Source organism: Narcine bancroftii, chromosome 2 (genome assembly GCF_036971445.1).
Source record: "Narcine bancroftii isolate sNarBan1 chromosome 2, sNarBan1.hap1, whole genome shotgun sequence".
Taxonomy (NCBI): domain Eukaryota; kingdom Metazoa; phylum Chordata; class Chondrichthyes; order Torpediniformes; family Narcinidae; genus Narcine; species Narcine bancroftii.
In genome coordinates this window covers 9,939,192-9,964,371 of record NC_091470.1, presented here as the reverse complement: position 1 = coordinate 9,964,371, position 25,180 = coordinate 9,939,192, and the positions used below count along the sequence as shown (strand labels likewise).

General features: G+C 46.1%; 1 protein-coding gene across 3 annotated transcripts in view; it reads right to left on the bottom strand.

Moving 5' to 3' along the window:
• LOC138753172 (estrogen receptor beta-like) overlaps positions 1–25,180 on the bottom strand; it is a 113,786-nt gene that overhangs the window by 58,185 nt on the left and 30,421 nt on the right. For all 3 annotated transcript variants that reach the window (XM_069915792.1, XM_069915791.1, XM_069915793.1), the window contains exons 2-4: positions 23,261–23,752; positions 22,224–22,375; positions 8,338–8,454 (exon numbers count right to left, since the gene is read on the bottom strand). In XM_069915792.1, coding sequence (XP_069771893.1) covers positions 8,338–8,454; positions 22,224–22,375; positions 23,261–23,679 — 688 coding nt within the window. In that variant the 5' untranslated portion in view covers positions 23,680–23,752. The remainder of the gene's footprint in view (positions 1–8,337; positions 8,455–22,223; positions 22,376–23,260; positions 23,753–25,180) is intronic.

Here is a 25,180-nt window from a genome sequence, read left to right as displayed (position 1 = left end):
AGCCGAAGGGAATATCTTTGTTGAGGGAGGTGGGTGTGTGGAATGAGCTGCCAGAGGAGGAGGAGGAGGCAGGTGCTATAGAATGTTTATGAAGCATTTGGGTCAGATTCAATGAGCAAGTGACAGGTCAGCTCGTTGAGTGGTGTCACACAACAACCTTCACTCATTGTGAACAAAACCAAGGAACTGATGGTGGACATCAGTGAGATACTACAGATTCTATCACCAATGCTCCAGTCTTTTAGTTAATAAAAGCCTTGGTTTGGATCAACAAGTCTTTGGTTCTTTCGACATGCATTACAGTCAGGAGATCATGAACCAGGCCTCATCGAGGGATCGGCAGTGGAGAGGGTCAAGAACAAATTCCTGGGAGCCAACATCTCTGAAGATCGATCCTGGGGCCTCCATGTCGATGCAATCGTAAAGAAGGGCCGCCAGGGGCGATATTTTGTGTGGAGTTTGAGGAGATTTGACATGTCACTAAAAACATTTCTCCAGGTGGACTGTGGAGAACATTCTGACCAGTTGCATCACTGCCTGGTACGGAGGTGCCAATTCACAGGACAGGAACAGGCTACAGAGAGTGGTGAATTTGGCCAGCGCTACCTCAGGCATCAGTCTTCACTCCATCCAGGACATCTCCAGAAAGCAGCCTCTCTCCTCAAGGACCCTCCCCACCCAGGCCATTCCCTCTTCACTCTGCTACCATCAGGAAGGAGGTACAGGAGCCTGAAGACGAACACCCAGTAGCACAAGGACAGCTTCTTCCCCTCTGCCATCAGATTTCTGAATGGACAATGACCCACAGACACTCCCTCACGTTCTCTTATTTTGCACAAATGATCTATTTTTAAATAGGGTATTTTCAAAACTGTAATTTACAGCAGATTTTGCACCTGTAAAATGCACAAGCCCTGGCTCTGCAAAACAACACATTTTGTGACGTGCTAATTCTGATTCTGGGATTTGTGGATAAGATGGGTGCATTGGGAATCTGGTCCAAACACTGGCAGGTGAGACTAGTGTGGGTGGGGAATTTTGATTGATGTGGGCAGGTTGGACAGCAGGACCTGTTTCCATGCTGTGTGACTCTATGTACTAAGATGAAGTGATGGTTTGTTTTGCGAGCAGACCTGTTAGATATCTCGTGCATAGCACAGCATGCAAGACAGAGTGCAGAGCTGCAAAGAAAGATCAGTTGGGACAAAGCCCACTCTTGTTCATGCTCCTGACTCACCACTGCATCGCCAGATCTGGCCTCATCAGGAACAATGATAAGTCGCATCACAGAGAAGAGGTGGAAAATCTCCTAAAATGGTGCAAGAACCTCAATGTGTACCAGACGAAGGAGATGATCGTGGACTTCAAGAGGACCAGGAACAACCGCCCTCCACTACACATCAATAACTCTGTAGTAGAGAGTGGAGAGCACCAAGTTCTTGGAGTTCACTTAATGAATGACCTATTGTGGACACTCATCTCCTCACTCGTCAGGAAGATGTAACTGCACTTCCTGGGAAGACTGAAACAGGCAAGGCGACTGGCCACCATTATGTCTATTGACCATTATATCTATTATTTTTTTTTTAATTTTTAATTTTTCACACCATAAATCGCATTAACCATAATACACACTTTTTCCTTTTCACACATATACAGTGCCATTTTCTCCCCCCCTCCCTCCTCCCATCCCGCCCTCCCTACCTCCCCCTCCCATCCATTTAAGGTATACAATCTAGGATACATTAAACCAGTCAGACAATGTTGTCATTCAATAAAAATACACCAGAAATTCTACTGAGTCCATTCTTTTCATTTCCTTTTCCTTCCGTTAACTTAGGTAATGATTGTCCCCGGTAGGTTTTCGCTATTGTATTTAATGTAAGGCTCCCATATTTGTTCGAATATTTCAATATTATTTCTTAGACTATATGTTATTTTTTCTAATGGAATACATTTATTCATTTCTATATACCATTGTTGTATTTTCAAATTATCTTCCAATTTCCAGGTTGACATAATACATTTTTTTGCTACGGCTAGAGCTATCTTAACAAATCTTTTTTGTGCACCATCCAAATCAATTCCAAATTCTTTGTTTTTTATGTTACTTAGGAGGAAGATTTCTGGATTCTTTGGTATATTGTTTTCTGTAATTTTATTTAATATTTGGTTTAGATCTTCCCAAAATTTTTCTACTTTCTCACATGTCCAGATTGCATGAATTGTTGTTCCCATTTCTTTTTTACATCGAAAACATCTATCAGATACTGTTGGGTCCCATTTATTTAACTTTTGAGGTGTAATGTATAGCCCGTGTATCCAGTTATATTGTATCATACGTAACCTCGTATTTATTGTATTTCTCATCGTTCCGGAGCATAACTTCTCCCATGTTTCCTTTTTTATCTTTATATTTAAATCTTGTTCCCATTTTTGTTTAGTTTTACCATTTGTTTCCTCATTCTCCTTTTCTTGCAGTTTAATATACATATCTGTTATAAATCTTTTGATTATCATTGTATCTGTAATCACATATTCAAGGTTACTTCCCTCTGGCAAACTCAAGCTGCTTCCTAATTTATCCTTCAAGTAGGATCTCAATTGGTAATATGCCAGCGCTGTATCTTGAGTTATATTGTACTTATCTTTCATTTGTTCAAAGGATAAGAATCTATTTCCTGAAAAACAATTTTCTATTCTTTTAATCCCTTTTTTTTCCCATTCTCTAAAGGAAAAGTTATCTATTGTAAAAGGGAGTAACTTGTTTTGCGTCAATATTAGTTTTGGTAATTGATAAATTGTTTTATTTCTTTCTACATGAATCTTCTTCCAAATATTGAGGAGATGATGTAATACTGGAGAACTTCTATGTTGCACCAATTTTTCATCCCATTTATATAATATGTGTTCAGGTATCTTTTCCCCTATTTTATCTAATTCTAATCTTGTCCAATCTGGCTTTTCCCTTGTTTGATAAAAATCTGATAGGTATCTTAATTGTGCGGCTCTATAATAATTCTTAAAGTTTGGCAGTTGTAAGCCTCCTTGTTTATACCATTCTGTTAATTTATCTAGTGCTATCCTCGGTTTCCCTCCTCTCCATAAAAATTTCCTTATTATTTTCTTTAACTCCTTGATGTATTTCTCTGTCAGTTGTATTGGCAATGCCTGAAATAAGTATAATATCCTTGGAAAAATGTTCATTTTAATACAGTTTATCCTTCCTATTAGTGTTAGTGGTAAATCTTTCCAATGCTCTAAATCGTCGTGTAATTTTTTCATTAGTGGATAATAATTGAGTTTATATAGTTGGCCGAGATTTTTGTTTATTTGTACACCTAGGTATCTTATTGCTTGCATTTGCCATCTAAATGGTGATTCCTTCTTAAATTTTGAGAAATTCGCATTATTCATAGGCATTGCTTCACTTTTATTTACGTTTATCTTGTAACCCGACACTTCTCCATATTCCTTCAATTTCTTATATAATTCTTTTATTGATAGTTCTGGTTCTTTTAAGTACACTATAACATCATCCGCAAATAAACTGATTTTATATTCCTTGTCTTTTATTTTTATTCCTTTTATATTATTATCTGTTCTTATCAATTCTGCTAGTGGTTCTATAGCTAACGCAAACAATAAAGGTGATAGTGGGCATCCCTGCCGTGTTGACCTGCTTAAGTTAAATTGCTTTGATACATGTCCATTTACTGTCACTTTCGCTAACGGTCCCTTATATAATGCTTTAATCCAATTAATATACTTCTCCGGTAAACTGAATTTTTGCAATACTTTGAACAAATAATTCCATTCTACTCTGTCAAAGGCCTTCCCTGCGTCTAAATCAACTGCTACTGTTGGCGCTTTACTCCCTTCTACTGCATGAATTAAGTTAATAAATTTACAAATATTGTCTGTTGTGCATCTTTTTTTGATAAATCCAGTTTGGTCTAAATTTACCATTTTCGGTACATACTCTGCTAATCTGTTTGCTAATAGTTTAGCTATTATCTTATAATCTGTGTTAAGTAAAGATATTGGTCTATATGACGCTGGTGAGAGTGGATCTTTCCCTTGCTTTAGTATTACTGTAATTATTGCTGTTTTACATGAATCTGGTAAGCTTTGTGTTTCATCAATCTGGTTAATTAGGGGCGGAATTAATAAGTCTTTAAATGTTTTGTAGAATTCTATTGGGAATCCATCCTCTCCTGGTGTCTTATTATTTGGTAATTTTTTTATTATCTCTTGTATTTCTACTATTCCAAATGGCTCTGTTAATTTATTTTGTTCCTCTATTTGTAGTTTTGGTCGTTCAATTTTAGTCAGAAATTCATCTATTTTGCCTTCTTTCCCTTCGTTTTCAGTTTGGTATAATTGTTCATAGAATTCTCTAAAGTTTTCCTTAATTTCTTTTGGATTATATGTAATTTGTTTGTCTTTTTTCCTTGATGCCAATACCATTTTCTTAGCTTGTTCTGTCTTAAGCTGCCATGCTAGAATTTTGTGCGTTTTTTCTCCTAGTTCATAATATTTCTGTTTTGTCTTCATTAAGTTCTTCTCCACCTTATATGTTTGTAGTGTTTCATATTTTATTTTTTTATCTGCCAATTCTCTTCTTTTAGTTGTATCTTCCTTCATTGCTAATTCTTTTTCTATATTTACTATTTCCCTTTCCAACTGCTCTGTTTCCTGATTGTAGACCTTCTTCATCTTTGTTACATAACTTATTATTTGCCCTCTAATGAATGCTTTCATTGCATCCCATAGTATAAACTTATCTTTCACTGATTCCGTATTTATTTCAAAATACATTTTTATTTGTTTTTCAATAAATTCTCTAAAATCCTGCCTTTTAAGTAACATGGGGTTTAATCTCCATCTATACATTCTTGGAGGGATGTCCTCTAACTTTATTGTCAATATTAAGGGTGAATGGTCCGATAATATTCTAGCTTTATATTTTGTTTTTCTTACTCTATCTTGCATACGAGCTGATAACAAAAATAGGTCTATTCTTGAGTATGTTTTATGTCTAGCCGAGTAATATGAATATTCCTTTTCCTTTGGGTGTTGTTTCCTCCATATATCCAAAAGTTGCATTTCTTCCATCGATTTAATTATAAATTTGGTTACTTTGTTCTTTCTGTTAATTTTTTTCCCAGTTTTGTCCATATTTGAATCCAAATTCAGATTGAAATCCCCTCCTATTAATATGTTCCCTTGCGTATCTACTACCTTCAAAAAGATATCTTGCATAAACTTTTGATCTTCTTCGTTAGGTGAATATACATTGAGTAGATTCCAAAACTCCGAATATATCTGACATTTTATCATTACATATCTCCCTGCTGGATCTATTATTTCCTCTTCTATTTTAAATGGCACATTTTTACTAATTAATATAGCTACTCCTCTTGCTTTTGAATTATACGATGCTGCTGTTACGTGTCCTACCCAATCTCTCTTTAATTTCTTGTGCTCCAATTCAGTTAAATGTGTTTCTTGCACAAATGCTATATCAATTTTTTCTTTTTTCAGTAAATTTAGCAGTTTCTTCCTTTTAATTTGGTTATGTATTCCGTTAATATTTAAAGTCATATAGTTCAACATAGCCATTTTATACTTTGTTTATCTTCCCTTTCCGTTTCTCCATCATTACCTTTCCTTCTTATCCATTTCTGTTTTCTTGTTTTGAACCCTTTATAAGACAACATTCCTAAAACATCAAACATTTTCCTTATTCTCCTATTTAAAACTTCCTTAGCCCCAATCTCCCCTTCCCCTCCTGAGTTGCCCTTTATCCCTTGTCGGACAACCACATCTCCCTTCTCCATTTGGATTTGCGAATTCACTCGCAAGCGTCAGCTGATTTTGCAGTGACCGCTCTTTTCCCCCACCCAGACCCCCCAGAAAAGATTTCACTTTTCATATGTAACAAAGGTCACTCTTTTAGTTCCCTCTTTATTCCCCCTATTCCTTTTCCTTCCCTTATTAATTCTTGTCTATACTATCTATATTTTCCTCTAACTACGGATACATTTATGTATGCACATTGTACATATACACACATATACCTCTTTACCCACATACATATAAATCGTGGTCATTTTTACTCTTATTACATGTCTTCATCTCTCTGTTTGTTTTGTAGTTGTTCTGCAAATTTCCTTGCTTCCTCTGGATCCGAGAATAGTTTTTTTTTCCCCATAAGATCGTTTTCGATGTATTGAACTCCTTTCTCTTCTTCAGGAGTTCAAAACTTGTGTGTCTTTTTAGTTCTCAGTCTTTTGTACTCTCGTTACACGTCTTCATCCCTCAGTCTATTTTGTAATTGTTCTGCAAATTTTCGTGCTTCCTCTGGATCCGAGAATAGTCTGTTTTGTTGTCCTGGAATAAATATTTTCAATACCGCTGGATGCTTTAGTATAAATTTATACCCTTTCTTCCATAAAATCGGCTTTGCTGTATTGAACTCCTTTCTCTTCTTCAGGAGTTCAAAACTTATATCTGGATAAATGAAGATTTTTTGCCCTTTGTACTCCCGTGGCTTGTTGCCCTCTCTTACTTTTTCCATTGTCTTCTCCAGTACCTTTTGTCTTGTAGTATATCTTAGGAATTTTACTAAAATAGATCTTGGTTTTTGTTGTGGTTGTGGTTTAAAGGCTAATGCTCTATGTGCCCTTTCTATTTCCATTTCTTGCTGTAGTTCTGGACATCCTAGGATCCTGGGGATCCAATCTTTTATAAACTCTCTCATATTCTTGCCTTCTTCATCTTCCTTAAGGCCCACTATCTTTATGTTATTTCTTCTGTTATAATTTTCCATTATATCTATTTTCTGAGCTAACAGTTCTTGTGTCTCTATAACTTTTTTATTAGATTCCTCTAATTTCTTTTTTAAGTCCTCTACCTCCATTTCTGCTGCTACTGCCCGCTCTTCCATCTTGTCCATTCTCTTTCCCATTTCTGTTAAGGTCATATCTATTTTATTCATTTTCTCTTCTGTATTGTTTATTCTTCTTCTTAAATCATCAAATTCTTGCGCTTGCCATTCTTTAAATGACTCCATGTATTCTTTAATAAGAGAAAGTATATCCTTTATCTTGCCTTTCCCTTCTTCTTCTATTTCACTGTACTCTTCCTCTTCCTCTGGGTTGGCCATCTGTTGTTTCTTTGTTGCCCTTTTCTTCTCTTCTTTCTTGTTTTCGTTGTCTTCTATGTTCTCCTCTTGCTGCAGGTGTTCTGCAGCTGTCATTGCCGGCTGTGGAGATCGACTCCCCAGCTGGTACCCCCTCCCGTCGGTGTGTTTTTTTGCATGCGCATCGCGCATGCGCGACTCCTCGCGCATTCGCGGTTGCGCACTTTTACTCGGCTCAGCGAGCCATTTTTGTAGTCCACTTTCTACCGACCTGAGGGAGCGGGTTTCTCTCTCCACCGCGGGCCTCTTCGAACAGGTAAGGCCTTCTCCTTTTCCTTCCGTTGTCTTCTCTTCCTCTCTTCTGACTGTTGATTTCGATTTTTCTTTTTTCGTCGCCATCTTCTTTCCACCTTTATACTCACTTTTCTTTAATTTTTATTTTTGTGCCTTTGTGTTTTCCTTTGTTTTTTCCGACTTTTCTGGAGAGGGCTGGAGTTCACCGTCCGGCCACTACTCCATCACGTGACTCCCTACCATTATATCTATTGACGATAAACTTGACTTGAATAAGGCAGCAGAATTTTACTATTTTGGGGATCATTCAAGAATCTGGTAACAGCAGGAAGTGGGCAGCTGGTTGGAGTAGCAGTTAGCGCAACACCTTTACAGCCCAGCGCTCGGGTCCGGAGCTCGAATTCCGCATTATCTGTCAGGAATTGGTACCTTCTCCCCGTGCCCGTGTGGGTTTCACCTGGGGGCTCCATTTCCTTCCACTGTTCAAAACATATGGGGGGGGTGGGGGGTGGGGGGGTGTAGGTCAATCGGATGTAATTGGGCCGAAAGGTTCTGTTACCATGCTGTATGTCTAAAAAAATTTAAAGATTATTGTTGAATCTGGTGGTGTGTGATCTCACACTCGTGAATCTTTCTCTTCATGGGTGGGTTGGGGAAGTGAAGAGAGAGTGGCCAGGGTTCATGGGCTGCTTTCTGAAGGCAGCAGGAGCTGGAAGTGGAGTCGAGGGAGGGGTGGGCAGGAAGGTGCATTGAATGACCGTGACCCTGGGAAGGACAGTGCCTGGGGCAGCGTTCTACCCTCCCCTGGATCAGCCTGTCCACACACAAGCTCCACTGATGTCTGAACCCCCATCACCAGTACATGCTGCCCACCCTTCCCGTGGCCATGCACTCACCAGATTTCATCATGCCAACCTCGTAACACTTGCGGAGTCTGCAGGCTTGGCAGCTCTTCCGCCGGTTCTTGTCAATGGTGCACTGGTTGGTTGCTGGGCAGATGTAGGCATTATGTCCTGCAACAGTACAACAGGATTAAGGACGTGCACCGAACAAGCAGGATTCCAACAGAGTGAAGCAGTGGCAAACTTCCCAGACTGACCCCGGGCCCGTCCAGTATGCCAGGGTTTACCCATGACCCTCTGAACCTTCCCTGTCCATGGACCTGCTTAAATATCTTTTAAACGTTGCAATTTTTGCCACCTCTACCACTTCCTCAGGCAACTCGTTCCCCACCGTGTGAAAAAGATGTCCCTCAGGTCCCCTTTAGATCTCCCGCCTTTTACCTCAAGCCCTCTTCCCTGGGGAAATTGACTATTAGCCTTATCTGTGTGTGGTGGGCTATGAAACAGAAGCAAACACACAAAACATAAAAACTGCACAACAGCTTTATTAGACATAAACTTCCACAGCGCTGGCTGTGAGGAGAGGTGTTGTAAACTCTGAGAGTGTCTTCGAGGGGCCGGCTCAGTCTTATATCCCGGAGGGTGGTTGACACCCGACCGTGTGGGGCTTGGTCCATTCAGGTCGGCTGATTGACAGCCAGCCAAGTGTTGTCTTGTCCCCATGCTGTTCTGCAGGTACAGAGGTTGCCCCCTGCAGTAGGCCAGTGGTGTACCACCACATTCACCCCCTTCTTTAAAATTGTCCCAGGGTTGGGGGGGGGGGGATTTGCAGTAAAGAGCCCCAAAACATATATACATTATTTACAGATTGAGGCAGTCTGGTGGCTCCCGGATCTCTGCGACCGTCACAGGACTGGCTCCTGGTCACTGGTCGGTGAGGGTGTGTGGGAGTCTGGGGGCGGAGCAGCTGGTGTGGTGCAGCGCGGAGGGGTGGCCAGGGGGGCTGGGGTTGAGGTGTGTGTGTTGCATTGGATGGGTGGGGGGGGGGCGGGTTCGTTCTCTGCGATTGTAGTGAGTCCTTAGTTCCTAAGGAGGTCTTGAGTGCCCCATAGCTGTCCGAGGTTGGGGGTGTGTGTCAGGCCGGCAGGGTCCTGGGCTGGAGGATGCTATGCTGTGGTGGGTGCTCCGGCTGGTGCCAGGTCCCTGGTTGAGATGGTGTCCTCCCTGGCGCCGCTGAACTTAATGTAGGTGTAGTTGTGGTTCGCGTGTAGGAGGAATACCTGCTCGACCAGGGGTTCGGCCTTATGTGCCCACACGTGTCTACGGAGGAGCACCGTTCCCAGGGTCATGAGCCATGCTGGGAGAGACGTTCCCATCACCGATTTCCTGGGGAACGAAAACAGGCATTCGTGAGGGGTCTCGTTGGTAGCCGTGTACAGGAGTGACCTAATGGCGTGGATTGCCTCAGGAAGGGTGTCCTACCTGTATTCTACGGATCACCCCTTGGACCTAAGGGCCAGGAGAACTGCCTTCCAGATCACCCCGTTCTCGCATTCCACTTGTCTATTAGCTCTCGGGTTGTAACTAGCCTTGCAACTAGTTGCGATGCCCCTCGCTGTCAGGTACTGGCGCAGTTCCTCCCTCACGAAGCTAGACCCCTGGTCACTGTGGATAACTGCAGGGTAGCTGAACATAGTGAAGCTCTGTGTCAGGGCCCTGATGACAGTGGCCGTGGAGGTTTCTGGGCAAGGGATAGCGAAATGGAAGCGGAAGTACTAATCTATGACCAAGAGAAAATAGACGTTCCAATTTGTGGCAGGCAGGGGCCCCTTGAAGTCCATGTAGAGGCGCTCGAAGGGCCGAATGGCCTTTATGACATGAGCCTGGGCGGGCGGAAGAATGGTCCCGACATCCTTGATGGTGTACGGGATGTTCCGGGACTCGATGAAATTGCAGCTGGTCGTCGTGGAGCGACGCGCAGATCTGGGAGAGGGCGTTGGGAGAGCCGTTAAACTTCCCCGGATGATACTGGAGGTCGTAGCTGTACGTTGTCAGCTCAACTTCCCAGCACAAGATCTTATCCTTTTGTCTCCCTGTATTGCCCAGTCAGTTTGTTGACATTTGTAATTTGTTTACAGTTATTTAATTGTTTAAATATTTACACTGTGTCCAGTTTATTTTTTGCACTACCAATTAGTGGCAATTCTGCTGCGCCCGTAGAAAAAGGAATCTCAGGGTTATGTGATGTCATGTATGTTCCCTGACAATAAATCAGAAACCTGAGAACAGGGACAGGCCCTTTGGCCCTCAAGTCTGTACTGAACATGTCCCAAATGACACTAAGACCCTGTTGCTTGTACTTGATCTATCTCCCTCCATTCCCTTTGTAGTCATCTTTCTCTGGTATCCTCTCAAACACAACTATTGTACCTTCTTCCACTTTCAACAGGCCATTCCAGGCACCCACCATTCAAATTCCTGGGTGTCAACATCGCTGGGGCCGTGATGCAGGGTCATCCAGGAAGGCTCATCAGCGGCGATGCTTTGTGAGGAGTTTTAGGAGATTTGGTCTGTCCCCAAGGACATTTGAAAATTTCTCCAGGTGGAGAACATTCTGACCGGTGGCATCAGTGGCTGGTAAGGAGGCGCCAATGCACAGGACAGGAACAGGCTACAAAGAGTGGTGAACCTGGGCATCACGGGCATCAGTCTTCACTCCATTGAGGACATCTGCAAGAGGGGATGTCTGAAGAAAGCAGCCTCTACCCTCAAGGACACTCCCCACCCAGGGTGTGCCCTTGTCTCACTGCTACCATCAGGAAGGAGGTACAGGAGCCTGAAGACGAACACCCAGCGGCACAAGGACAGCTTCTTCCCCTCCGCTGTCAGATTTCTGAATGGACAATAAACCAGAGACACCACTTTTTCCTTCTTTCGCATTATTTATTTATTTTTAAATGTAATTTCTAGCAAGTTTTGCCCCTGTGATGCACGATCCTGCTGCTCCAACCAACAAACTTCACGTCACACGTTCGTGTCAATAAACCTGAATCTGTAGATATTTGCCCCACACATCTACCTCAAACGCCCTCCTCCTCACCTCCTGTCCTCTTGGGACTGTGCAATGTTGTGCCATGATGTCAGACTCTGGCCACCGGGAGGTGCAGTGGATCCATGAGTAATTGCCACCCCTCCAACAACGACAAATTCAATCCAAGACCCATCTAAGAACCCTCACTTTGCACATTATCTATTACTGAACATTTATTCTCTGTATTCCTCAGTTTGCTCTCTTTTGTTTCCATTTCCTTTTGTACACGCAGATTTTATTGAGTCATTTATTTAGCACTACCGATAAATAGAAATTCTGCCGCCCCCACAGTTAAAGGAATCTCAGGGATGTATGTGACATCGTGTATGTGCTCTGACAATAAATCTGAACTCTGAACTTTGACATCCTTCCTGTAGCTGTGTTAAATCTGATTGGGGTGGTCAACATGGCTTTGTTCATGGAAGGTCATGTTTAACCAATCTTGTAGAGTTTTGTGAGGTTACCAGGAAAGTTGATGAAGGAAAGGTTGTGGATGTGATCTATATGGACTTTGACAAGGTCCCACATGGGAGGTTAATCAGGCGTTAGGTATTGATGGTGAAATAGTGAACTGGATTCGACAATGGCTGGACAGGAGAAGCCAGAGAGTAGTGGTGGATGATTGCTTCTCAGACTGGAGGCCTGTGACTAGTGGTGTGGCCCAAGGGATCGGTGCTGAGACCATTGTTGTTTGTCATCTATATCAATGATCTGGATGATAATGTGGTAAATTGGATCAGCAAGTTTGCAGAGGGGACTAAGATTGGAGACATTATGGACAATGAAGAAGGTTTTCAGAGGAATCTGGATCAGCTGGAAAAATGGGCTGAAAAATGGCAGATGGAAATTAATGCAGACAAGTGAGAGGTGTTAGATTTTGGAAAAACAAACCAAGAAAGGACGTACACGGTAAATGGTCAGGCACTGAGGAGTGCGGTAGAACAGAGGGACCTGTGAATACAGATACAAAATTCCCCGAAAGTGGTGTCACAGTTGGACAGGGTTGTAAGGAGAGCTTTTGGCAAATTGACCTTCATAAATTAAAGTATTGAGGACAGGAGTTGGGATGTTATGGTGAAGTTGGTTAAGACATTGGTGAGGCCAAATTTGGAGCATTGTGTGCAGTTTTGGTCACCGAACTACAGGAAAGATATCAATAAGATTGAAAGAGTGTAGAGAAGATTTACTAGGATGTTGCCCAGACGTCAGGAACTGAGATACAGGGAAAGGTTAAATAGGATAAGACTTTATTCCCTGGAGCGACGAAGAATGAGGGGAGATTTGATTGAGATATTTAAAATTATGAGGGGACAGACAGAGTAAATGTAGGTCGACTTTTTCCACTAGGGGTAGGTGGATACAAACCAGAGGACATGGGTTAAGGGTGAAAGGGGAAAAGTTTAGGGGGGATTATGAGGGGGAACTTCTTCACACAGAGAGTGGTGGGAGTGTGGAACAAACTGCCAGCTGAGGTGGTGAATGCGGGTTCAATTTTAACATTTAAGAAGAATTTGGACATGTACATGGATGGGAGGGGTGTGGAGAGATATGGACAGGGTGCCGGTCAGTGGGACTAGGGAGAAAAATAGTTCTGTACTGTATTGTTCTATGGCTCCCTGATGCCACACCAGATCGGATGCTTCCTTGTGACTGAGGCCAGTGACTCACACTTCACCTGTGGTTCAGCCTAGACATTCGTGTTTGTACCAAGGCTGTGATGTGGTCACAGGCTGACTTGTCTTTGGTGGAACCCAGACTGAAGTTTTGAGAGCAGGCAGCTGCTGGGTAAATGTTGCCCAGCCCCACCATCGACCGCTCCCTCCATCACCTAACAGATGATAGACACTGGCAATGACCTGGGTGAGATTTGTTCTGCTTCTGGTAACCAGGATGCCCTGGGTGTTTTCTGCATGGTTGGGACCTGCCAGCATGGTAGTTCAGTCAAGGGCACCAACGAACTCTACAACGTCCCCACTCAGCACACAGAACTGGCCCACCAGGAGAACGACACCTCATATGCCAGGCTGCTGTTCATTGACTTTCACTTGACATTTAATACGATCCTTCCCAGAGGCTGGTGGAGAAGCTGTCCTCACTGGAACTCAACACTCCTCTGTAACTGGATCCTGGACTTCGTAACGGAAAGACCACAGTCTGTCCAGGTTGGTAGTAGGACGTCGAGCACCTCAGGGCTGTGTGAACAACCCGCACCTGTTCACACTACCAGCCCACAGCTGCATGGTCAGATCCAGCTCTAACAGTGTCATCAAGTTTGCAGATGACACAACAGTCGTCGGACTCGTCAGCAACAACAAGGAGTCGCACTACAGAGAAGAGGTGGAAAATCTCGGGAAATGGTGCGTGTGTGACAACCTGAGTCTTATCGTGGACAAGACGAAGGAGATGATCGCAGAGTTCAGGAGGACCAGGAACGAAAACCCTCCACTACACATCAACAACTCTGTAGTTGGTAAACCTTTTTGAATTTCTATTGTTAAGTTTCTACAACAGGTTACAGGTGTTGTTTTTCCAATGAATCCTGAATTATTGCGGATGGGGAATTTTGAGAATAGAATTCCTACATCATCTTTATCAGATTTTCAATTGTAATTTGTTAAATTAGCTTCGGTGATAACAAGGAAATGTATCGCCGTTTCTTGAAAATCAGATGTTTCATTGACATGAGGAAGATGGCAAACAGAGGTTCAAAGCTCAATTCCATTAGAAAAAATTAAATCTCATTCGAGGAGTAAATATTCTGTATTTTTACTGATTTGGAGCCCAGTTGCTCCAACATTGGGTTTGAAATTATAAATAGATCCTTTGAATTCTTCGGACCGGAGAAGTCTTCCCTTAAAAATAAATCATGTTTTTTTTGAGGAAATGGTTTTCTTGAACTTTAAGCATCTTCTGAAAAATCCAATTTAATATATGTTTATTACATATTTTAGTGATTTAGATGTTTTTTTAGGGGTCGTAGGGGATGGGGGCTGGGAGGGGAGTGATTCCTACAGGCGGTGAGAATGCTGATCGACTGAGGAACAGCTCCCACAAACCCTCTGAGATTTTCATATTCACGGAACAATATTTAGTTATTTATTTGTCTAGATGAAATACTTGTCCTGCGTGTGTATCGTTTGGGTGTACGTGAGTTACATCTGGTTGTTTGTCTGAGTGTTTTTGCATTGAGGATCGGAGAATGTTTCCTCGGGTTGTTCTTGTGCAATCAGATGTCAATAGATTTGACTTCAGAGCAGAGAGGCATAATGACCAGAGATGAACTGCTTCTAGGATTATAATGGAAAGTTCCAACCTTAACAGATCCCTGTGAAAACAACACCCTGCAGATGATAGATATCGGATATAAAAAACAAGAAGATCTACAGATGCGGGGGTTGAGTCCAAAGCACGAGCGGGAGAAACACAGCAGGTCATGCAACATCCTGAGGAGGGGACACATGATGAAGGGCCCAGAAACAATCACGTGGGCTTTCCCTGTCCTTCCCAGGGACACTGTCTGACCTGCAAAACTCTGACAGAGATCAATTCAGAATCTAGACAGGGTCATCGCTGTAAACAAGGATGAGGTGATGACACCTCTGTAGAATAACACAGTGACCCCCCGCATATAAACAGAGCCCGTTACACAGTGAGCCTCCCATATAAACAGAGCCCGTTACACAGTGACCCCCCCCCATATAAACAGAGCCCGTTACACAGTGACCCCTCCGTATAAACAGAGCCTGTTACACAGTAGCCCCCCCATATAAACAGAGCTCATTACACAGTGACCCCCCTGTATAAACAGAGCCCATTACACAGTGATCCCCCATATAAACAGAGCCCGTTAACAGTGACCCCCCCATATAAACAGAGCCTGTTACACAGTGAACCCCCAAATAAAAAGAGCCCATTACACTGTGACCCCCCCGTATAAACAGATCCTGTTACACAATGACCCCCCCATATAAACAGAGCCCGTTACACAGTGACCCCTCCGTACAAACAGAGCCTGTTACACAGTAGCCCCCCCATATAAACAGAGCTCATTACACAGTGACCCCCCTGTATAAACAGAGCCTGTTACACAGTGAACCCCCAAATAAAAAGAGCCCATTACACAGTGACCCCCCCGTATAAACAGATCCTGTTACACAGTGACCCCCCCATATAAACAGTGCCCGTTACACAGTGAACCCCCCATATAAACAGAGCCCATTACACAGTGACCCCTCATATAAACAGTGCCTGTTACACAGTGACCCCCCATATAAAGAGCCTGTTACACAGTGACCCCCCCCCCCCATATAAACAGAGCCCGTTACACAGTGACCCCCCGTATAAACAGAGCCCGTTACACAGTGACCCCCCCATATAAACAGAGCCCGTTACACAGTGACCCCCCATATAAACTGAGCCTGTTACACAGTGGCCCCCCCGTATAAACAGAGCCCATTACACAGTGACCCCCCCTGTATTAACAGAGCCCGTTACACAGTGACCCCCGTATAAACAGAGCCCGTTACACAGTGACCTACCCTATAAATAGAGCCTGTTACACAGTAACCCCCTCCCCATATAAACAGAGCTCGTTACACAGTGAGCCCCCCGTATAAACAGAGCCTGTTATACAGTGATCCCCCCCCCATATAAACAGAGCCCATTACACAGTGACCCCCCCCATATAAACAGAGCCTGTTACACAGTGACCCCCCGTATAAACAGAGCCCGTTACACAGTGACCCCCCTATATAAACAGAGCCCGTTACACAGTGATCCCCCATATAAACTGAGCCTGTTACACAGTGACCCCCCATATAAACAGAGCCCGTTACACAGTGACCCCCCCATTTAAACAGAGCCTGTTACACAGTGACCCCCCCATATAAACAGAGCCTGTTACACAGTGACCCCCCATATAAACAGAGCCCGTTACACAGTGACCCCCTATATAAACAGAGCCTGTTACACAGTGACCCAGCCATATAACCAGAGCCCGTTACACAGTGACCCCCCGTATAAACAGAGCCCGTTACACAGTGACCCCCATATAAACAGAGCCTGTTACACAGTGATCCCCCATATAAACAGAGCCCGTTACACAGTGACCCCCCCCATATAAACAGAGTCTGTTACACAGTGTCCCAGCCATATAACCAGAGCCCGTTACACAGTGACCCCCCGTATAAACAGGGCCCGTTACACAGTGACCCCCATATAAAAAGAGCCTGTTACACAGTGACCCCCCATATAAACAGAGCCCGTTACACAGTGACCCCCTATATAAACAGAGCCTGTTACACAGTGACCCAGCCATATAACCAGAGCCCGTTACACAGTGACCCCCCGTATAAACAGAGCCCGTTACACAGTGACCCCCATATAAACAGAGCCTGTTACACAGTGATCCCCCATATAAACAGAGCCCATTACACAGTGACCCCCCCCCATATAAACAGAGCCCGTTACACAGTGACCCAGCCATATACCAGAGCCCGTTACACAGTGACCTCCCATATAAACAGAGCCTGTTACACAGTGACCCCCCCGTATAAACAGAGCCCATTATACAGTGACCCCCCCTATAAACAGAGCCCGTTACACAGTGACCCCCCCCATATAAACAGAGCCCGTTACACAGTGACCCCCCCCATATAAACAGAGTCTGTTACACAGTGACCCAGCCATATACCAGAGCCCGTTACACAGTGACCTCCCATATAAACAGAGCCTGTTACACAGTGACCCCCCAGTATAAACAGAGCCCATTATACAGTGACCCCCCCATAAACAGAGCCCGTTACACAGTGACCCCCCCCATATAAACAGAGCCCGTTACACAGTGACCCCCCCCCATATAAACAGAGTCTGTTACACAGTGACCCAGCCATATACCAGAGCCCGTTACACAGTGACCTCCCATATAAACAGAGCCTGTTACACAGTGACCCCCCCGTATAAACAGAGCCCATTATACAGTGACCCCCCCTATAAACAGAGCCCGTTACACAGTGACCCCCATATAAAAAGAGCCTGTTACACAGTGACCCCCCATATAAACAGAGCCCGTTACACAGTGACCCCCTATATAAACAGAGCCTGTTACACAGTGACCCAGCCATATAACCAGAGCCCGTTACACAGTGACCCCCCGTATAAACAGAGCCCGTTACACAGTGACCCCCATATAAACAGAGCCTGTTACACAGTGATCCCCCATATAAACAGAGCCCGTTACACAGTGACCCCCCCCATATAAACAGAGTCTGTTACACAGTGACCCAGCCATATACCAGAGCCTGTTACACAGTGATCCCCCATATAAACAGAGCCCGTTACACAGTGACCCCCCCCATATAAACAGAGTCTGTTACACAGTGACCCAGCCATATACCAGAGCCCGTTACACAGTGACCTCCCATATAAACAGAGCCTGTTACACAGTGACCCCCCAGTATAAACAGAGCCCATTATACAGTGACCCCCCCTATAAACAGAGCCCGTTACACAGTGACCCCCCCCCATATAAACAGAGTCCGTTACACAGTGACCCCCCCCATATAAACAGAGTCTGTTACACAGTGACCCAGCCATATACCAGAGCCCGTTACACAGTGACCTCCCATATAAACAGAGCCTGTTACACAGTGACCCCCCCGTATAAACAGAGCCCATTATACAGTGACCCCCCCTATAAACAGAGCCCGTTACACAGTGACCCCCCCCCATATAAACAGAGCCCGTTACACAGTGACCCCCCCATATAAACAGTCTGTTACACAGTGACCCAGCCATATACCAGAGCCCGTTACACAGTGACCTCCCATATAAACAGAGCCTGTTACACAGTGACCCCCCCATATAAACAGAGCCCATTATACAGTGACCCCCCCCTATAAACAGAGCCCGTTACACAGTGACCCCCCCCCATATAAACAGAGCCCGTTACACAGTGACCCCCCCACATAAACAGAGTCTGTTACACAGTGACCCAGCCATATACCAGATCCCGTTACACAGTGACCTCCCATATAAACAGAGGCTGTTACACAGTGACCCCCCCGTATAAACAGAGCCCATTATACAGTGACCCCCCCTATAAACAGAGCCCGTTACACAGTGACCCCCCCCCATATAAACAGAGCCCGTTACACAGTGACCCCCCCCATATAAACAGAGTCTGTTACACAGTGACCCAGCCATATACCAGAGCCCGTTACACAGTGACCTCCCATATAAACAGAGCCTGTTACACAGTGACCCCCCCGTATAAACAGAGCCCATTATACAGTGACCCCCCCTATAAACAGAGCCCGTTACACAGTGACCCCCCCCATATAAACAGAGCCCGTTACACAGTGACCCCCCCCATATAAACAGAGTCTGTTACACAGTGACCCAGCCATATACCAGAGCCCGTTACACAGTGACCTCCCATATAAACAGAGCCTGTTACACAGTGACCCCCCCGTATAAACAGAGCCCATTATACAGTGACCCCCCCTATAAACAGAGCCCGTTACACAGTGATCCCCCCCATATAAACAGAGCCCGTTACACAGTGACCCCCCCCATATAAACAGAGTCTGTTACACAGTGACCCAGCCATATACCAGAGCCCGTTACACAGTGACCTCCCATATAAACAGAGCCTGTTACACAGTGACCCCCCCGTATAAACAGAGCCCATTATACAGTGACCCCCCCTATAAACAGAGCCCGTTACACAGTGACCCCCCCCATATAAACAGAGCCCGTTACACAGTGACCCCCCCCCATATAAACAGAGTCTGTTACACAGTGACCCAGCCATATACCGGAGCCCGTTACACAGTGACCTCCCATATAAACAGAGCCTGTTACACAGTGACCCCCCCGTATAAACAGAGCCCATTATACAGTGACCCCCCCTATAAACAGAGCCCGTTACACAGTGACCCCCCCCCCCCCTGTATTAACAGAGCCCGTTACACAAGTAACCCACCCCCCTCCGAATGTACAGTGACCTTGTGTTGATACCCAGTTAGCTGGGTTATGTATGTCTGAGCTGTGGAACCAGGTTTAAATCTCTTTGAAAGTGATTTTCTCCCTTTGGTTATTTCGGGGGAAGTGATTATTTGTGGCACTTAGATGATGAAGTTAAAGTTTGTTGTCATGGAAACACTCCTTTTGGTGTGGAGGGGATGGTCACCTTGTCGTGGTAGAGAAGCTTGTGTGGTCCTGAGATCCCAAGAGCGATGCCATCTGGAGCGATGCTCCTGGTAGGACCACCCATGGCGATAAGGTCAAAGGTGAGGTCCCTGACAAAGAACAAGTCAACAATGGTGGAATAGGCGGAGAAAGTTACTCTGAACTCAATGGCTGTGAAGGCGGACGAAGACTGCAACAAATCCAACAGCTCCAACCGTGTGGTTTCCAGGCCATTGGAACTAGTTGGTCGATTTGTGGAGTATCGTGTGTTTCTTGAAGTGAAACGTCAAGTCCACATTAAACAAATCCACATACAGCCGTCCTCACTCAGTGGATCAGCAGAAAACAAAGGCTGTCATCCTCGACCCCAAGGGATGGCCAGGTCTGACTGAATGGCGTAACATCGCACTGTTTAAAGTGGGAACTTCTCAGGTTTGTCCTGCAAGTTTTATCCATCTGACCCCTGGTCCAAAGCAGCCATTAGAGGAGCTATTATTTAGTTGCTGGTGAGAGACAAGTTATCCTCACTTCAGGGTCACTAGGGAGAAGAAGACCAACAGAATGCTCCACTCACAGTGCAAGTTCCTGTTCTCAGACTCTGTGCTTTGACGTGAGAAGTGTCTGATCGCCAGAAAGGAACTTAAGAAAGGACTAAGGAGAGCTGGAAGGGAGTATGAGAAACCTTGGCTTGTAGTATTAAGAACCCCAGGTGAAGAACAGAAGGATGATGAGAATGAAGGTGGGGTCGATAAAGGAGGCAACAGGTGCCTGGAGGAGGAGGAGGTTGGGAGGTACTGAATGAATACTTTACGTCAGTATTAACTAGAGAAACGGACCTTGATCAGGGTGAGGTCGGAATAGAACAGGCCTGTGTGCTGGTAAAGGAATGTTGAGATAAAGGAAGAAGGAAAACAAAACATTAGGACTGTTAAGTCCCTGGGGCTGGGCGTGATGTACCCCAGGCTGCTGTGGGAAGAGTGATAAGAGATAGCTGGGGCATTGGCACTGATCTTGGAGTCCTCTTTGGCCACAGGGGAGATCATTGAAGGTTACGAGAGGATATAGACAGGATGCAGAGTTGGGCAGAGAAGGGGCAGATGGAGTTTAATCTGGATAAGTATGAGGTGATACATTGTGGAAGGACAAACCAGGAGGCTGAGTCCAGGGTTCGTGGTCGGTCACTTCACAGTGTGGATGAACCTGGTAAAGGAGTAAGAGAATGAAATGGGGAATGTGGTGCAGAGGACGAGTTTTTGCCCCGACCTGTTTTTATTTAACACCCGGGGTCCTCCAGCCTCAAGGAAGATCATTGTCGATGTCGGTATTTGGGTGGATTTTGTACGTCTGATTTACCAGGATGTGGCCTGGATTGGAAAACATGTCTCATGAGGCAAGGTTAGCAGAAGTGGGACTTTTCTCTTTGGAGTGAAGAAGGATGAGAGGAGGCTTGATAGGGTCAACAAGATTATGAGGGGCATAGATGGGGTGGAGAACCAGTGCCTGCTTCCTAGGGCAGGATCAGCATACACCAGAGGACTTGTACAAAGTGAAGGGAGGGAAGTTTAGGGGAGACATCAGGGGTACATTTTTTACGCAGAGAGTTATGGGGGCCTGGAATGCCTTGCTGGAGATGGCAGTGGAGGCTGGAACATTGGGGGCATTCAAGAGACTCTTAGACAGACACATGAATGGAAGAAAAATAGAGTCATGGGGTAGGGAGGGTTTAGTTTTTATTTTTGGTAGGTATATATGGGTCAGCACAACATTGAGGGCCAAAGCGCCTGTGCTGTAATGTTCTCTGTTACTTGCCAGGGTCTGCTACATCCAGGAGACAAGAAACTGCAGAGGGTCGGGAACCAATCCCTCTTCCCCTCGGTCACAAACGTCCCCCTCCACTCCGTCACACAAACCTTCCTAACACATTAAAAGACACCAACAACACTCTCTTCTATCTCCCTACTTCAAGGAAGAAGATTCATGAGTGTAAATTCAAGGACAGATTCTTTTCTACTGTTATCAGACTCCTGAATGACCCCCACACACGGACAGTCCTGCTGCCCTAGCTGTGACCCACCTGGTCTCTCTTGGTACTTGTGCGCAGTGTTAATACTGTACTAGGTATGAGGTATCTCTCTAACCTGCTCGCCAAACAACCTCAATAACACCCCCATGCAGTACCACCCCTCCCGCAGTATAAACTCCTCTTAGTCCACCCCCACTTGCCCTATTGGGAGGCAGGGCAGGGTAAGAGTTTATGCAGTGACCAGCCATGGCCCTCAGCATAGTCTGGGATGTGTCTAGGAGTGGGGGTGGGAGAGAAACAGGGACTATAAAGGGGTCCAGTGTCTGACGGGCTGGCGTCTGGAGGGGTTATGGCGTCTGGAGGGGGTCTGGCATCTGGAGGGTTGACATCTGGGAGCGGGTCTGGCATCTGGTGGTTTGGCATCTGGGAGGGGTCTGGAGGGCTGGCGTTTAGAGGGGGTCTGGTGTCTGGAAGGTTGGCGTCTGGGAAGAGTGGCACCGGGCAGCGTCTGGGGCAATCTGGATAGTTTCTGGGCATGTCTAGAGTGCCTGCAGACTCTGTGTGACCCTCCCTCCAGTGGACTCCCTGTCGACTCCCTGACCTCCCAGGGTGACCCAGGCACCCGTGAACACCCACCTTGTATGCTGCGTTTGAAGAAGGCCTTGCAGCCCTCGCACGACCACACCCCGTAGTGATATCCTGAGGCGAAGTCATTGCACACGGCACAGAAGTGGACGTCTCGTCGGCTGCTAATGGGGCCGGCCGACACCTTCTTCTTCACACTCTCCCTGCAACACAGAAACTGCACTCGCACCTCCTGCTGCAGCGACAACCCAGTCCCCCCGCAGTATCATTTCCCCCAGTAACTCCTCCCCAGTACCCCTCCCCCAGTACCCCCTCCCACAGTTCCCCCTCCCGCAGGACGGCCTGAAGAGAAACATGCAAGTTGAGTCGGTGGGGAAGGCGGCAAATGCGATGCTGGCGTCACTTCGAGAGGAATAGAATCTAAGAGCAGGGATGTGATGTTGAGGCTTTTTCAGGCCCTGATGAGATCTCACAGGGAGGATTGTGGGTAATTTTGGGCTCATTTAAGAAAGGATGAGCTGACATTGGAGAGGGTTCAGAGGAGGTTCACAAGGACGATTCTGGGAATTAAAGGGTATCATGTGAGGAATGTTTGAGAACTCCCGGCCTGAACTCGTTGAAATTTAGCAGAATGAGGGGGGGATCTCATTGAAACATTTTGAATGTTGAAAGGTGTAGACAGAGTCGACGTGGAAAAGTTGTTTCCCCTGGTGGGAGAGTCCAGGACAAGAGGGCACAACTTCAGGATTGAAGGGCATCCGCTTAGACAGAGATGTGGAGGAATTTCTTCACCCAGAGGGCGATGAATTTGAGGAATTTGTTGCCACAGGCGGTTGTGGAGGCCAGGTCATTGGGTGTATTTAAGGTAGAGATTGATAGGTTCTTGATTAGCCAGTGCATCAAAGGTTATGGGGAGAAGGCCGGGCAGTGGGGCTGAGTGGAGGATAATAGATCAACTCATGATTAAGTGGCAGGGCAGACTCGATGGGCTGAATGGCCTATTTCTATTCCTATGTGTTATGACTCCCTACTGTACACCCCCCTTTCAATGTGAGACAGGGCCTCGGTGGACCTGAACACCATTTTACCTGTTGGGCAGGTGCTGCTCCCCTGACCTGAGCTCTGTCCACGGTCCACGGAGTGGCTCAGCGTACACCACTGGAGGCTGGTTGTGCATGGTTACAGGTGAGCTGAGCCCGGCTGATGGCCAATACACCGAGGGGCTGATGCTCTGGCTGGTGAAGCTGCCCTCAACCCCAGCAGGGTCACTGGGTGTGGTGTACCCCAGCATGGATGGGCTGTAGAGAGCCAGCGTGGGGAAGCCGTGCCTGTTCTCCACATATGACGCTGGCACGCACACGGATCCCTGCTCACGCAGGCCCACCAGAACACTGCTGTACTGTGGCTGTGATGCTGGAACTCCGGCTGAGCTTGGCACGCAGCTATCCGCTGAGTCAGTCCCGAACGGTGACAGCTCTGTGGACGCCTTCATTGGAGAGGAGGTCATGCCTGGGACACGGGCCCCGCAGTGGGGGATGATGGTGGGAGAGCACCTTTCAAAGTACCATTGCGTCTTCTCGCTGTGAAAGAGAGAGCAGGAAATGAAAACGGGAACCTCGCCTCAACTCCACCCTGAGGTTGGGAGCTGAATGGGTTGGGAACCAGGGTTGGAGGACCATAAACCGAGGGGGTGAACGCAGACTGAGGGGGAGAAACACAGGCCAAGGGGGTGAAACGCAGGCCAATGGAGGATCGAGGGTCACAGGGAGAGGGGGTCACAGGGTAGAGAGGGGTTCTAAGGGAAGAGGGTGTCACGGGGAGAGGGGTTCATGGGGGCAGAGGGGGTCACGGGGAGAGTGGGTCATGGGGTTACGGGATAAGAGAAGGGGTCAGGGAGAGAGTGTTCACGGGGAGAGGGGCTCATGGGTGAGGGGATAACAGGGGAGAGGGGTACATGGGAGAGAGAGGGGGTCACATGGGGAGAGCAGATCACAGGGAAAGGGGGTCATGGGGGAGAGTTGGTCATGGGGGAGTGGTGGACACAGGGGAGAGATGCAGATTGGGAGAGAAGGGGTCATGGGGAGAGCTGGTCATGGGGGTGAGAGGTGGTCATGGGGAGAGGTGGTCATGGGGAGAGGGGGGCATGGGGAAGATGGGTTCTGGGGAGAGAGAGGGGTTCCACGGGGGAGAGGTAGTCACGGGAGGGTGAAGGGTTCATGGGGGGAGAGGGGGTTCATGGGGGGGAGAGGAGGTCCACGGGGGGAGAGGGGGTCCACGTGGGAGGGAGAGCGGGTCCATGGGGGGAGAGAACCAGACTGGGTTTGTTGTCATACACACGAGTACAATGTACAAAAACATATTGAACACATAAGTATAAATTAAGTGACAATGTAAATGTTTCCTGTCATACACATTGTACAACATACATTGCACCGACATTCCAACTTGCGGCAGTCAAACCAGTTCTTTGAAAAAAACAACTGAAGGACAACTCCAATGGAATAATACAGAGGCCTCAAAAGGCCAGTCTCAACAAAGAGGGGATAAATATTCAGGTCGTTCTGGAAAACAATGGTGTATGGTCGTGCAGACAGACCTCTCGCAGTCCCAGAGTACTTTACGGTTATGGACAGGGTACATCAGTATGATTCGCGAGCCCAATCGCTGTTGGATGTAAACTATTCTCGAATCTAGAGGTGTAACGAGATCCTTGACTTTCTCATTGGAAGACCATAGTTTGTAACAAATCAGAAATGTCTCCTCATCACTGACAATCAACACAGGCCCACCTCGAGGAGTCGTGTTCAGCCCACTGCTCGACTCCCATGACCATGAGGTCGGGCACATTTCAAAAGGCAAAATCACAGAGATGTTGGAGGAACTCAGGCAGCCTCACAGCATCTGTAAGAGGTCAAGATATATCACTGACATTACGCGCGTGAGCCCCACCTCGATACCAGGAGAGGAAAAGATGTTCCTCCTATAATAACCCTTTCATTCCCGGAATC